At 45.5% G+C, this 15,707-nt stretch overlaps 1 protein-coding gene across 2 annotated transcripts; it reads left to right on the plus strand.

The window, feature by feature from the left end:
• Positions 1 to 122: 122 nt before the first annotated feature.
• On the plus strand, positions 123 to 15,658 carry LOC146691399 (interferon alpha/beta receptor 2-like). Of its 2 annotated transcripts, none has more exons than XM_085434812.1 (8): positions 123 to 758; positions 952 to 1,069; positions 1,931 to 2,060; positions 2,240 to 2,415; positions 2,515 to 2,660; positions 3,352 to 3,508; positions 4,098 to 4,213; positions 13,538 to 15,658. In XM_085434812.1, exons 2-8 carry the CDS (start codon positions 1,021 to 1,023, stop codon positions 14,084 to 14,086), a joined length of 1,323 nt encoding a protein of 440 aa, XP_085290938.1. In that variant the 5' UTR covers positions 123 to 758; positions 952 to 1,020; the 3' UTR covers positions 14,087 to 15,658. The 2 variants fall into 2 exon arrangements, with proteins under 2 accessions (XP_085290938.1, XP_085290939.1); XM_085434813.1 differs by having other exon boundaries at positions 123 to 552.
• Positions 15,659 to 15,707: the final 49 nt, after the last annotated feature.

The following is a 15,707-nucleotide window of genomic DNA, read 5'->3' on the forward strand; positions in this document are numbered from 1 at the left end:
TCAAATCTAAGGAAAATAACCACAAACTATATCACATGACTTCTCAAAACTACTGGGAGCCTGTCAGGGAAGCGTCCGTGCTTCAACAACATCACGTGATTTCCTATCACCGACTTCCCGCGGTGCTGCATTCATGACCGCCGGTCTAATGAGATCTCGTGAAGAGACGGCGTTATAAACTGTAAAGAAAAAAATATCTATAGATATATATTTGCTACACCCGATTTCAGGGACGATGTCCCGTTAAATCAACTGTGACGGTATATTTTATGGCGTCTGTCCCGTTGTATTTAATGCTGTGTGTCAAACGAAGTTTACACTTTATGATTTGTCAGACTGGTCAACAACAAACTCAAACCGACCGAGTGGGAAATGTTTCTAAGTGTTGTTGCTGTGTCATTGTTGGGTGTGATGTCGCTTTGATCAAAGGAACGGCACATGAGCAGGAGAGACTTCGCGATTACCGGAGGTCCGTGAAGGCAGCGGGGCAGCAGCGTGTTTCGGTCCTGTGACAGCGCTAACGGAAGCATATCGGGACGCTCACCGGGACAGGTAACACGCTCGGACTCATTGATCGGTTACTACCAGCCTGGAGCTTTGATCTTTTACCAACACAGAGGGTGCTAGCCCGTTAGCCTGTTAGCCCGTTAGCCTGAGATGAGGAGGAATTTCCGGCGAGTGGGCGGTTTGAGAAAAACACGAAAACTTGAATCTGCGGACCAGTGACGCTTCATGGGGGCTTTATCTCTCCGTAACAGGTCAGCAAGTTACACTTATCTCACAGTCTGTACTTACAGGGAAGTCTGAGGCCAAATCAGAGGCTAACAGAACCACGGGGGTGTCAATAAAGGTTTATTTCAATGTCAAAACTTTATTAACTGTGTTTAACTGTAAGACATGAGACAGAAAGTAAAAGCGTGGGTCTGTAACTGCACTTTCATCCCTGCTCAGAAAGGGAAAGCAGCTGCTGTCTGTCCGTTGAGGTGCTGATGGAAGCTCGGCAGATGTGCTCCAGCTGTCATGACCGCTCTCACCTGGATGCTCTCATGGCTGCCTCTGATCCTGCCAGGTGAGCGCGCACTCAGAACCACGAGATCTTGCCTCTGCGTATTTCTGGACTCTCCGTGTCATAGTTCAGGCCGTTTCCTCTGGAAACCACCTGAGTGTCCCGGCTGTGGTCATCCACTCACCGTCCCCTGCTTCCTGTTCCTTTGCCACTGTAAAGGCGTGTTATTCAGTCAGACCTGAGACCATGAAATCATCAGGAAGGAGTTGGCTGAGCCCAGAGTAGGCTGCTCATGTTGTCACAGACTTGTGTCCAATCAGGCTTTTCAGACGTAGAGGCTGCAGCCGTCTTTAGGACACTATATTAGCAACAGTTTGCAGCTCTTCTTTCCAGAGGTTTAGGAGTGTTTATGGGAATTTTGGACCATTCGGATGTTGGACGAGAAGCCCCGGCTCACAGTCGCTAACTCATCCCAAAGGTGTTCTGTCGGGCTGAGGTCAGGACTCTGTGCAGGCAGGTTCTTCCACAGCTCATCCATGTCTTTCTGCACACCGGTGTGCAGCCATGTTGGAACAGCCATCCCCAAACTGTTCCCACAAAGTTGGGACCATGAGATGGTCTGCTGAAGCATGAAGTTCCTTTCCCTGGAATGACTGAGGGTGGGGAGATGTTTGCTGGGTCTTTCTTTCCTCCCACAGTTCCCACACATACAGATCTCAGCTCCTCCCACAGCGTGCACAAAGCTGGAGTTCTGTCAGGCGTAGAAGAGCTGCTGCCTGTTTAATAATTATGTAGAGTGTCCGTGAAGAATAATAATTTTATTGTTTTTCTGCTGACATGTTTCATTTTGTGCTGCGGGTCAGATAACTCATGGTGCTGGTCTCCTGCTGACCTTTGACCTTCCTCTTCCTGTCTGTGTTCCAGCTGTAGGTACCCTCCCAAAGCCCGTCAACATCTCCCTGACATCACTCAACTTCAGTTATATACTGAAATGGGAGGCGGGACCAGGCACACCTCCAGGGGTCTACTATAACGTTGAATACAAATCTGAGAGGTGGGTTTACCTTCACACACTGACAGCTGCAGGTGTGCTGATGTCACCTGGTTGGTACCCTGATGATAGTCTGCGTTGTCTTCAGAGGAGTTCTGACATGTTTCTGGCACATATTGGCTCAGGTGATCACGAACACTTCCTCTGAGATCTGATGTTTCTCTCCTCTCTGGTCATGAAAGGAAACATAGCTGGAACCCGGTGGCCGGCTGTGAGCGTGTGCAGAAGCCTCTGTTTTGTGACTTGACGGCGGCGTTCTCCGTCCTAACGGAGACGTACTTAACAAGGGTTGGAGCTCAGCTGGGAGGCCAGGTCTTTGGAGACCCGAACGAGACCGAGGTCCCATTCAAACCCATCAGTGAGTGTCGAGTCTTCAGCTCCGGAGACGCCACGAGTTTGTTATTTTCAGCCCTCTGAGCCGTGTGTGTGCGTCATGCGTTGTTTCTGATTTCTGCAGAACACCTGAGCCTGCCGCTGCTTAGCGTGGCGCCCAGCGACAGAAGCCTGAGCGTGGATCTTCACCCTCCGCTGGAGCGCCTCAGGCAGAGCTACAACATTCTCCATTACGAGCTCCGGATCAGCAGCAACCCGGATAAGATGCAGGTACATGAGAGAGGGAGACCAATCAGAACCCCCGGTTTGAGTTTCACCTCCGCAAATAAACGGCAAAGACGGCGAGGGTCAAATGTCAACTCAAGCAAAGTATAAGGAGGGAGGAGCCTGGCCTACAGGCCTGACACGGGACTGCGAGTTACCTTTCAAATCACACAACACTAACTCCACTCTGGACCCGCCCACTTCGTGTCGCTGTGGTTATTTTTCCGCTTACTCTCCGTGTCCGCCGCTTCCATTAATGTTTCCATGGTGATCCAGCTGTGGAATTCTGTCCCACTGTTATTACATGTCTCTGAAATGATGCTCGCCGAGCGTCCTCACCAGCTGCCGATGAGCATAAGAGCGTACCTCGCACAGTAACCGTGGTGATACCTGAGCGCTGGCTCGAAGCGTTAGAAACAAGTTTACTTCCTGCTTTCATCTGTTAGCTCTGAGTGGATCTTTATGGCAGTGACGTACTCCTGAACCTCTGGGACAGAAAGTGTGGCCCACGGCTTTCAACGGTTTGAAGTCAGTCATGAGTCCACTCAGATTTATGATAAATGTTTAAATATTTTGCTAAATGTAAAAAGTCTGTAGGCTAAGAGCAGGCGTCACGTGAGAGACCTGCTGCTGTGTCAGTCGGAGTCTGTGTGAGCAGGACGCCTCCTGTGCTGATAATCTGTGCCTGTGTGTGCAGTTCATCAAGACTGAGTCTCTGAAGAGCTATAAGTGGGATCGTTTGGAGCCCGGCAGGCGGTACTGTGTCGCCGTGCGATTCTGCGACAAAATCGAGGACATGTACTCCAACTTCAGCCCGCCTGAGTGTGCTACAGTACCAGCCATCTTCTCTGCAGGTACACACACACACACACACACACACACACACACACACACAGTGATTTCAGTTACCTCGCTGTCAGGTGGAAGATGGGTGACGCTAAAGGAGCAGCATCATAAACACTGCTGTTAGCCTGCAGTGTCGTTCAGGGCGTGCGTGTTAATAACTTTACGTCAGGACTCTGTGGAGCTCCACGTTTTTCAAAGCTGTGCCAAGTTTCAGCCCCCTCAGGTTGAACCGTGAGATACAGCGATTGTGTGTTTGCTTATTTAGTTTTACTCACTGGAAAAATCAAGTGGACACATGGAGGTGACAATAAAAAGCTTTTAGTCCACAACATTCATGCTGAGCTTCTGTTGTGACTGGAAATGGAGGGAATTCCCCGTGAAACACACTTCCAACGCTAACCTCAGCAAATCTGACTGATAAGCAAGTCACGGCTGGAAACAGCAGTACTAGTACTACCTGTAGTAGTACTAGTACATGTAGTACTACTACAGGTAGTACTACATGTACTGTAGCACGATGTGAAAGTTTAAATGTTGCTGTTTTCAGGCTGATGAGACTGATGTTCACCTCTAAACTCGTTGTGTTCCTGCGTGCAGACCCGCTGATCTCGGGCATGTTGTGCTCGTTGGTGATCATCGTCACGTTCTGCATCTTCATGCTGATCTCGACCGGGTTCATCTGTCTGAGACGGAGGCTGCTGCCGTCGGTTCTGGTAAGTTCAGAGTCAGAGCATCACACGCTGAACACGTCACCAAAGGAAGACGATTTATTCTAGCATCTGATTCCTTCAGGTTTCAGTCGTCAGCGCTCGTGTCTGATGTTCGACCTTTGTTGTTGTTTCACAGTTTCAAAGAACGCCATCGCGATGCGTGTGACGAGTGGCTCTTATTTTGAAAGTTCAGTTGTTTTCAGTTATAAAATAAAGTTTCCATCCTGTACCCGCACCGCTAACTGGACCTGACCCTTCAGCATCCAGCAGCAAACGGGTCAGAGGTCCTGAGTTTGAGCCTTTGAAGCGAACTCGAGGACGCTGGTTCATGAGAACGTGATACGATCGTGCTGTGATAGTCACGTAGTTTCAGTCTCACTCCTGTCACTTCTCATTGCTTCATCACAGCAAAGTGTTTTCCACGCGAACAGATCCGCGTGTCTAAAGCACCAGAACGATCTCAGCAGAAATATTCCCGTTGATCTGCAGAGAACACGAGTGGGAACGTGTGAAGAGTTCTTTCTTTCTGTGGTTTCACATCTCTGTCATCTCACATCCTTTGATGCGTGTGAAGCATAAATCTGAGTGCAGATTACACCATCAGATGCTTTAACAGGACTCTAATGTGGTGGAATCGCCCAGGGTCGGGCTCTCTGCTACAGCTGGAGTCGCAGGCCAAACAGTTAACGTGCTGTTTGCTGTTTGTGGTCGAGCGGCGAGCGCTCAGCGTTTTCTGAGTAAAGACACAGGAAGAAACAGCAGCAGGTGGAAACTCTGCCAGAGCTGCGGTTGTACAAACAAAGAGAGACAGCTGCACAGACTCAGGATGCTGCTAAAGAGCTCGCGCACACAGTCAGAGCGTGCAGGCAGGATGTGCTTCGAGAGGTGAAACACAGCCATGTTTTGACAGCTCGTACCGCAGTGAAATCCCATTTGCTCCCAGTCACAGCAGCGCTGAGACCCGCTCGGCTGCTCGGTCACCGAGCCGCTAATCGCTCCGTTCATAACGTGCCGTGTTATTCCTGGTGTGGAGATGCCAGCAAACAACTTTTAATACTCCTGCATCGGCACGAGCCGTCCATGTTTAAAGCGCTCACCAGACTGAAGTGTAATGTTTGTCCACAGAGATCTCACAGTGATTCAGTTTCACAGTGTCTCACGTCCCTCTGGTCACATTTCAGACGCTTCATGATCAAAGTAATGTTTTCATATCAGGGCTGAGAGCTCAGAGCTGGAACGCAGGAAGACCCCGACCCCGGCCCGCTCTCCGTGCAGTGTTCAAAAGCTGCTTTTAAGTTTGGCTTTATTTTCTGCTTTGACCTCGAGCCTGCACTCAAACGTTGGCCACCCCTCTGAGGTGAAAGCAGAGCAGCGTTTCTGTGGTGTTGTGAGTGAGTGTTGTTTATCTGAAAGTTGAACGTCTTCGCCGTGTATCCGGGACTCCGGTGTACCCCAGGGTAGGGTTCTCGGCTCATTGTTCTTCTGAGTTTATCACAACCCGAAGCAGCAGAACGCCGGCCAGCGGCTGCTTCCTCTGTGCACAGGAAATGTTATCACATAAAAAACTGGTGAATATTTAAAAATGTGGCCTGAGGAGCCGCTGGTTCAGTTTGGCTTTGAACCCAGTGTAGAAATGTTCATCTGGGTTTATTCTTGGTGTTGTCGTTCTGCGGTGTTTGCTGATATATGTCTGTGTTGGCGTCTTGGCTGAAGTTGCTATGGAGACTTGGTGACGTGAGTCTCAGAGCAGAGGCTGTCCTGCACAGGGAAACACTTTGCATCAGGAAGTCTTCTGTGTTACCTGCTGTGAGTCGTTATCTCGTCTTCTCACGTGATTATTTATCTGTAACCACCTGTTTGCTGGGATCTAAAGGTCGTGTGGTTTATGAGCATGAATGAACCCCGGGCTTATTTATTTATTTTTGCATTGTCTCTTTTATTGAGAGAAAGCAATTGAACACTTTTACACTGTCTTTGCTTTCACATTTTTAAACTTACAATTGAAAAGAAAAAAGACTTGGGTAAGGGAGTAGCAGCAGGCAAGTTAGCATCACATGACTGTCAACTCGGGGCTTCAATGTAAAAAAAAATAAGAAAGCATGGTTCATAAAATAAAAAATAAAAATCACACCTCACAGGCTTAACGTATTCTGTAGGAAGTATCCCTCTGAAGTTTAAGAGAAAATGACAATTTTCCATCGTATAGATCTCTGGTACAGAATGTTTTCCATCTTCCATCGTTGGTGGTTCAGGCGTAAGCCATTTCCTCGAGGCTTTTTACTCGTGGCCAGTAGGATATACAAGAGTCTTCTATCATTAGAGTTCAATTCATCCACTGGTGTGTTACACAGAAATATGGTCTCAAAGGTTAAAGGAAAAACAAATGACAACACATTTTGTAGATGTTCGTGGATTAGTGCTGGCGACTATCTTTGCAATCCCAAAAGATTTGGAAACGGTTAGCTCCATCTCGCCCACATCTCCAACAAGTGTCGCAGTTCCCCGATATCTTTGCTGAGCAGGGCTGATGAAAACTCTCGTAATGATTTTACAGCAGAACTCACGGCAAACACTGGACCCGGTGGTAGCCCACTGTGTCATGCAACACTCCTCTGTAATCGACAGGTTACCTTCTTTTCCCCACATTGCTTTCATATACAGAGAGCTGTGGTTTTTACACCGCAGGATGCTCTTATATCGTTTGGAAATCATTTTGCTTTGCGCTCCAGATTTGGTTAATGATAAAAATGTTTCTACAAACTGTAATTCGTTTAGGTTCACTTTTAAGTTTTGATTAAAATAATTTCTGGCCTGTAGAAATCTAAAGAAGTCGTCTGAGCCTAAATCATGTTTGCTCCTTTCAAAGCTTTGAAATGCCTCCTTGTGGACGAATGAATAATAATTAGTTATACCTTTTCAAATCCAGTTCTTGAATCTATTATCGTACTGATTCGGGGAAAATCTGAATCACATGCTCACCATCAAAGCTTAGAGGCAAATTCTGATGACTTCTTTCAGAGCAGATGTGATTATTTGTAGTATGGGTTCATCTGCCATGTCTGTTTTGTTCTGTAACTTTATGTCCGATATTAAAGCTGTAACTGGTTTTCCTTCAACATCTTTCCATCCGGCGGTGTAATCTGGACAGCAGAGACATATCAGTGGTCTTAGCTGAGCTGCGCAGTAATATTCTCGTAGACAAGGAAGCCCACGACCTCCCTTTTCTTTCTTTAGTTGGAGCGTTTATATTTAACTCGAGCTTTTTTCCCGTTCCAGATGTGTTTTGACAATATTCTTACAATATTCAATATAAAGACTGAAACAAATACAGGGAAGAATATTTAATCTAACTGATTCGATCCTGGAGTGCAGAGACGGATTGGTATTCCATCTTTGTCTGTCTGATTGTATAGATTCATTTAGCGGGGCATAGTTGGCATTGAACATTTTGGTGACGTCACGATGTATTACCACCCTAGGTACCTAATGCTATCTACATCCCACTTCCATTTATAGCGATTCTAAATTCAACTGGTGGTTCATAGTTTAAAGTTAATACCTGCATTTACATTAACCTTGTATCCTGAAAAAGAGCCGTACTCTGATAGCATTTCCATGCCCGGGCTTATTTTAAAGATGAGCTCCTGTTAACGTGTCGGTGAGTGCCGTGTGACTCGTCGTCACCTTTAGTTTGTGAAACCTTGAATTCATCTGAGTATTTTCTTCGTGCAGACAGCGTGCTGGGATGGAGCAGCTGTGGGCGTCCTTACAGTTAACCTTTTTAATATTTGTAGTGTCTCATGCGAACGGGGGGATCAGCAGACGCTTTTCATGAAATAGATGCAGTTTCATGTTCCATTATTAACTGCCTTTAGTTAACCAAGATGCAGAGGGGGCTTTCCCCTGCTGTGTGACCAACAAACCAAACATGAAATTTGGAGGGTTTGGGTGCTCACCAACAGTTTTTTCCAAAACACGGCGCCGTGCCCAGCTCTCTGTCACACCGCACTTCTTTTAATGTGATTCAGCTACGTTTCCACTGCTAGGAAACATGCAAAGGCCACGCGAGCAGATGAAGCGCTCACAGCCCACAAAGGTCTGTTCAGCGCTTCGACCGTAACACCGAGCTCAGTTTGCTCGTAAAGCCGAGGTGAAGCCGAGATGAGCCAAGGTGAGCCTCTAACTCCAGGGATGAACTAGATGAACACGCAACATTTCAATTTTCATTTTAAAACGGATCTTCAGGCTCGTTGTGTTTGCTCGCCTCTCACAAAACACGTCATTTGCTTCTTTTGCTAAATCTACAAAAAAAAGAAAAAACACAGTTTGACCTGAAATAGTGGCACCAACAGCTGTTAGCTGGAAACTACATTGTAGCCACAGCTGCCCTGGGGCGCACTGGCAGAGGCAGTGACTAATGGGAATATTTCTGGGGGTCTCCTTCGCACACTCAGATCTTTGCACCTGACGTGTTTAAACCAGGGCTCTAGAGTGCCACTAATTTTTCAGTGGTGCGACTAAAAAAATATTTGGTTGCACCTGTGCGACCAACTGTTCGGGTAGCAAAAAAAAAAAATCTGCAACCTTCCCTGTGGTCAACAACAGACACACATTTTGCCCCTATCGTGGGCTAAACCAATCAGAGATAGTCAGGGGCGGGACCTCTCTGATTGGCCGTGGTCCAGTTGAAAGTGCAGGTGGAAGTGGGAGGTGAGTAGCTTGAATAAAGGATATCGATTCATTAAATCCTGACTTTTAAATAACTGTGTTTTGCCAGAAACGGCAGATTCTCAGATTAAAGCTCACAAAACCATTTCAACAACAACCAAACAGCAGATGAGAGCAGGTACACGGACTCCACACAAAGACGTAAACACAGACCGACGCATCAGGATCAGCTTTGTCTTTCTCGGCTTTCTCACCCGACGGTCCGTAGACGGACACGCTGTCGGAGCTCAGCGATCCTGATGCGTCCGGTCCGCGCTGTGATTACGTCTTTTTGCGCTGATTCTGAGCTGCAGGTTTTGTCTCTCCAACCAAAATCCACCGAGCCAGCAGCAAAAGAAGCAGCAAACTGCGCTTCACATTTGATCAATGTCGTCATGAATTTTGCTTCCACAACTATTAAAATCACACTCCATGCACAGCTAGCTCTCTCTCTCTCTGTACTTCAAGAACAGTTTCCGTCTCCAATCTCTGTTTTCTGTATTATTCATTGGCTTATTACCCACCAGTCTACCGTTGTTTACAGCGCTGTGGCTGCTGTCTTTTTCTTTTTTCACTTAAATGACCTCGGACAAGAAAGCCTATTTTTTCTGTTGTTCAATACTGAAGAAATTTAAACTTTATATGCAGAACATTGCAGAATATTTTTAAGGTTATCTGCTATAAAAAGCCAGACCAGGAAAATCTCCTTCATGTTTTTCTGTTTTATTCTCAGTTACTTTCACACAAAGGCATCTGCTGTGATGTTCACAATTCTGATGAAGTCAGTACTGATAAATGATCAGAATTATAATATTTCTGACTGTCTGAGGCTAAGTTGAATCGAATCGGGACTTTGAAAACCGGAATCGAATGGATTATAGAAATCAGTGATGATACCCAGCCCTAGTGAGCAGCCTAGGCACGACAGACGTGGATGTAGCTGTAATAGGAAAAGAACTATTGCTAACTTTTCTGTTAAGGCCTGATCCTTCTGAAATTCATAGCCAGTGCTCTGACACGGTGTCATCAATCTTTGCATGCTGAAAAAGCACAGTGTATCCAGAAAAACACATTATATCAATTATTATAAAATTTGTGCACCAGCACGCCCATGGCAAAAAGTTAGTCTAGAGCCCTGTAAAGGAATGTTTTTAAAATATATTTGACATTTAACTCTGACCAATGAATAAAAAGGCGTCTAACTCCAGGGATGAACTAGATCAGGGGTCGGCAACCCTGGGCACGCGTGGCACAGCTGGCACGCGAAGGGTTAACTGACCATAGCTGGACTGGTGATTATTCGTTTTTATGGGCTGATGGGGTTTTTTGGGGGTTTTTTTTTGGGGGGGGGGGGGGGTTGTAACGGTATAAACAATGAAAGGTGGATTGGCCAGATGCTGGCAGATGTGTAACAATAACTGGCTGTGGCGGAGCTTCCACAGAGGCCAGCAGGTGGATGAGAGAAAGGGGAGGCGGGAGGAGGAGAGACCCGAGGCGGCCGGTCCGAGTGTCAGGTGAACTTCAGGTAAGAAGTTATGACCTGCAGTCCATCTGGGTCAGATATGAACCAAGTTTAGGTGGAGTTTATTTTAGTTATGCTGACTTTATACAGTCAGTTACAATAACTCGTACTGCTACTAGCTAGCATGACGGAGTTTCTGTACAGCTGCGTGGGTGCTTTGTATGAAACGCCAGGACTGCCATAATGAATTAATTAAACCATGAAATGATTAATTAAATAAATATTTTGGACACATTTAATTAATTCATTTTGGCACAGTTGACTCCTTCGGGTCTCACCATGAAATAATTTTATCTGTCAGCCTCACCCATCAAACTCAGGGGGCGGGGCTAACGCTGATCGAGTCAAAACCATTGCTTTGGCCTGGTGGCCATTGTTTCTAGCACACAACAACCGGCATGTGGAAGCTAACAGAACTGAGCTTTGAAAAACCCTGTTTGTGTGTCACCAAATACCGTTTTAATATTTTTTTAGCCGAGAATGTAGTGGTTTAATCTTCATGTGTCTGGTCGGTTTGTCAAGATACAGCCTCTTTGCAAAAGTGTTTCGATGATTTCGGAGACGTCTGCCCAGTCTCACGGCAAAGCGTGGGATAGACCCGCTCGCCTCGCAAGCAATCGAGCTGTTATTACCGCCGACAAAGCGCAGGCCCCGGTACACAGCTGTAGTAACCCCCGCTGACTTCTTTCACTGAGGTTATATTTATCGGTGTTTTATTTCCTGATGTTCTTATGTGTCCTACGTGTTTCAGTCGCCAATTCTGAATTATAACTAACATTAAAAACATGTTTAAGGAGGAGAGAGAGCAAATAAATCTGTTTAACATCTGATCTTTGGGTTTTTGTTCAGTAATCAGCGTGACCTGTGTATAAACACATAAAAGAGATAACGTTGGTGTTTCCGTCATGTAGTAACTGCTGGCTTTAACTGTACAAAGGTTGTTCGACACTATGAAACACATACAGACTTCATGATGTTCGGCTAATATTTTTATTGTGAATATTAATCATGAGGGTAAACGGCCCTGTACACCACGGAGCGAGGTCAGCATATCCACGATATCCTCAGCTCTGAGTTAACACAGAGTTTCCCAGCTGACTAATCTAACGGTCATCTACGAATATTTCACGGCTCATATCAGTATGATTTTACAGAAAATCATCCGTATTACTGCCAACTATTCCAGAGACGTGAAAATCTACAGCATAAAGAACACAAACATATAGCAGTCTAACAACACTGTAACAGAGATGAACCGTCAGTTTGTCCAGATCAAAGTGGAATGAAAGTGATTGGTTGAACAGGTGTGATCTGTGTTTTCTGCGTTTTCACCAGCGTAAGAGACTCAGCAGCAGATCAGAATAACAGTTACACATTTAATAAATCACCAAATGAGTACACGCAAGAAACGAGCAAACCTGTTCGGACAGTCTGAGTTTGTGTTCCCTCAGCTGCAGACCACGCGCCGGTAGAATTGCACATAAATCTAAATGTTGATAAGAACAGAACGTGTAGGTGGAGACTAAGACCAGAAAGTTGTATCAACCCTAAAAGAGGATATAAGATATTTGAACGAGGTGAACGTTGGATCTACGGACAGGCTGGCCATTGTATGCGATGCTTTGAAGGCATGAATTCATGGAAAGGAATAGATGGATGGATTCCCGGCAGAATTTTATCATAAATTTATAGATGTGCTATAACTGAAGTATTACATGAAGCTTTTGAATTTGGACGACTCCCTGCAAGTTTTAATCAGGCAGTAATGTCACTAATTCCAAAAGGCGACAAGGATTTAACTGATCCAGGTAATTACAGACCGATAAGTTGAATCAATGTGGATCACAAAATTCTATCAAAGTTTTAGCAAAGAGGTTGGAGGTTGTACTAGCACAAAGTATTCATCAAGATCAAGAAGGGTTTATCAAGAATAGAGCTGCGTCTGATAATATGAAGAGATTACTACACCTGCTGTGGCTGAATAGAAATAACACAAATCCTGTGTTTGCTATATCTTTAGATGCACAGAAAGCTTGTGATAGGGTGGAGTGGAACTTCCTGTTCACAGCCCTGGAAAAGTTTGGAATAGGTGACAATTTTTGCAGATGGATTAGAGCCATGTACTCGGGGCCAGAAGCAGATGGGGTACTTTCTCCTTTTTTTTAGCATTTCCAGATCAACACGTCAAGGATGCAGTTTAAGCCCATTGCTATCTTTTTAGAGCCATTAGCTATTCACATCAGAGAAAACGCAGAGATTAAAGGTGTATTCGGGGAGGCAGAGAACACAGATTGTTCCTATAACCAGATGATGTTCTGGTATTAAACCAAGACCCAACTAATTCTATCACAACACTATAAGAGGTGATTAATACATACTTAATGTTTTCAGGGTACAAAATGAATTGGCATAAATCAGAGGCGATGCCGGTTTCCCAGGCTTGTAGTCATAACTTAATATCGGGCTTTAACTTTAAGTGGGTGGACAAAGGAATGAAGTACCTTGGAATTGAACTGAACCCAAATGTTGAAGATATTATGACTAACAGTGTGGGAAAATTATTAAACAAGATCAATAAAAACTTGGGTAAATGGAGTAAACTAAATTTATTTAACTAAATTATCAGAGACTGTAACACCTAGTCTTTTTACTGAATCGGCTGTCCCAACCCAAAAAAGAAGGGGGGCTGGCCCTATTATAGCATCTCTTTTGAAATGGCTAGATTAGGCAAACATTGCGCAGGGAAAAACAATATAGATTGGATTTTAATAGAACAAGAGCTTGCATATCCAATCACACCAATTGATATTTTATCACAAAAAGTAAATAATGAGGGTAAGACGCAAAACCCTATTTGGAAATTTTCAAAACGGTATGGTTGGAAGTGCATGTTATAAAATGCAACATCTAATAAATACTTTCATTATTAAAAAAACAGCAGAGGTGTAAAGTATTAAAACAGGAATGCAGTATTAGTATTTATACTTGTGTCCCTGCAGCACAGAGTACTTTAAATCTCAGTGTACTTCGGCCCGGTGTTTAATGTCAGCACGTCTGATTGGTTCATGTTATTGACTGTTCAGCTCTCTCTTTGTCAGACGACCATCCATCACCTGGAGGAGGCGGGGCTCAACGATCCCTGCATCATCTCCCCACTGAACATTGAGCAGACGGCGCCCTCTGCAGGCAAGAAGGGAAGCAGCTGCTCCTCCTCGGACGAGAGTGATGAGGAGAGTGAGACGGAGAGCACAGGAGGGGCGTACACACAGCGGGCGGGCACGAACCTCCTCTCCTCTTCATCCTCTTCATCATCATCTTTGACTCAGCCCAAACCACCGCCTGTTGTCTCCTCCAATCAGGAGCCGTACTCTCAGCGCAATGCCCTGATTTCAACAGGAAGTCCTTCCAGAGCTGGGCTAGAGCTGAGGAGCTGTGGAGGAAGACCTAAGGAGGAAGAGGAGAAGGATGTGAACCTCCTCACATTAACTTTCGGCAGGGTGGAACAGGAGGAAGAGGAGGAGAAAAAATCAGACTTCATTGTGGAGGAGGTGGCGTTTGACTCAGTGCTCGGCGAGGAGGGCGCCACAGAAACTGTTCATGATGAAGAGGAGGAGGTCTGTGGATACATGGGGCGCTCGGGTATCTGACAGAGCTCTTTAAGGTGCCTGGTTATCAGGTCCACGTCTGGGTTCATGTGGGCCAGGGTTTGAAATGTTTTCATTTTCCCTCCAGCAGCAGCGGCGCAGACGTCGGCCATTTTTATTCTAACGTGTAGGTTCTCACCTCTTTGCTGATATTACTTATTTGAATCTGTCCGTCCGCTGAAGTCCAGAGATCGTCTCATTGTTTCAGGTTCTATTAATAAGTGTGAGACACCCGCTGATGCAGGAGGTCCAGGACGTCCGTCCCTGCTGCGTCTCTGGAGATGGCGACTCAGCCGCCTCTAATGGCTAACGTGAGGTTAGCATCTGGTCTCCGCGGTGAGCAGCTAGAGGACGTCCCGTGTTAGGGAGGCGATCTATCTAAATCTCATGTTCCTGTTAGACTTTAGGTTTTCTGTGGACCAGTTCTGAGCAGGTTTATTTTTATCTCTTATTTTAAATAAAAACCAGTTTGTTTGTTTTGTCAACACACAGCTGTGTTTGTTGGGCATTCCCAAACTCCGTCACGTAAGCATCCCAGTGCCCGGGTCGAACTCTAACCCACACCGAGTCTGAACAAAATGTTTCGTATTCAGCCGTGCTTTGGATTATTACTCATGTTTGCATCATGTGATTAAAGCAGAAGGCAGTTAAAGAGCCTCTTTGTTCACCTGTGGGGGGGACGGTGGGGAACAGGGAGGCTTGGCTTTACACTGAGAAAGACCTGCAGCGACACCTGGTGGACTTGCTTCAGTATGGCAGGCGTAATGACCCGGGCGTCTTCTGGATCGACTTCTTCCCCTTTGGACAATAACGTCTCTCATCTGCAGACTTTGTCCATCAGCACTGAAACTCTGACGTTTGTAAAATGTTTGGTTACTGTGATGTGTCTGTGCTCAGAGCTGCTGCTCTGAGCGCTGGTTGCGTAACCAGCTCCGTTAGTTTTAGTTTTTATTCTTGTTGGTGACAGTAAAACAAACTGAAGCACAACAGAAAAACAGAATCGTAACAAACTGAAGTCATTTCCTGTATGTTTCATGTCAGTGACGATTAGTTTCTTTTTCCTGTAAGGACCTCTGTAATCAGTGACGTAGAGCTGATTATCTCTGAATCAATCTGATTGATTGTTGCTGTTGGTTTTTGTCCCTCTGGTCTCTGGTGGGCGCTGCTGGACATTTTTTATGATTTTTAATGTTTTAATCAGGAAGAAATAATCTGACAGCAGATGAAATGACTTGATTCTTATGTGTGTCTAAAGGCAGCGACTGTTATTATGGGCACGTCTGTGTCTGGACTCTTCATCGTGTCTGATCATGAACGTGTCTGCAGTGAATCAGCGTCACACAGCCTGCTTATTCGCTTATTTCCATTTACATAAAGCACATCATACCTCTGTAATGCACTCATACAACTTATTCAAACAGTGTAATCACAACATGTTTGTGCCATTTTTGCATGTTTGTATTCACAGTGGACAACGTTGAGCCATTTCATTTCTATATTGATCAAAAACAACAAGAAGCCTCAGATGTTTTTGTACAGAGTCGCGCTTCAAACCAATAAAGGTCTGAGACGGTGCTGCTGGCGTCCTGTGTGCTCTGTGATCAGGAGCTGGAGCTGTAGTGTG

The sequence above is a fragment of the Copadichromis virginalis genome, linkage group LG16 (assembly GCF_057382275.1).
Source record: "Copadichromis virginalis isolate Kocher_CV1m ecotype Utaka linkage group LG16, C_Virginalis_male_GT1.1, whole genome shotgun sequence".
Taxonomy (NCBI): Eukaryota; Metazoa; Chordata; class Actinopteri; order Cichliformes; family Cichlidae; genus Copadichromis; species Copadichromis virginalis.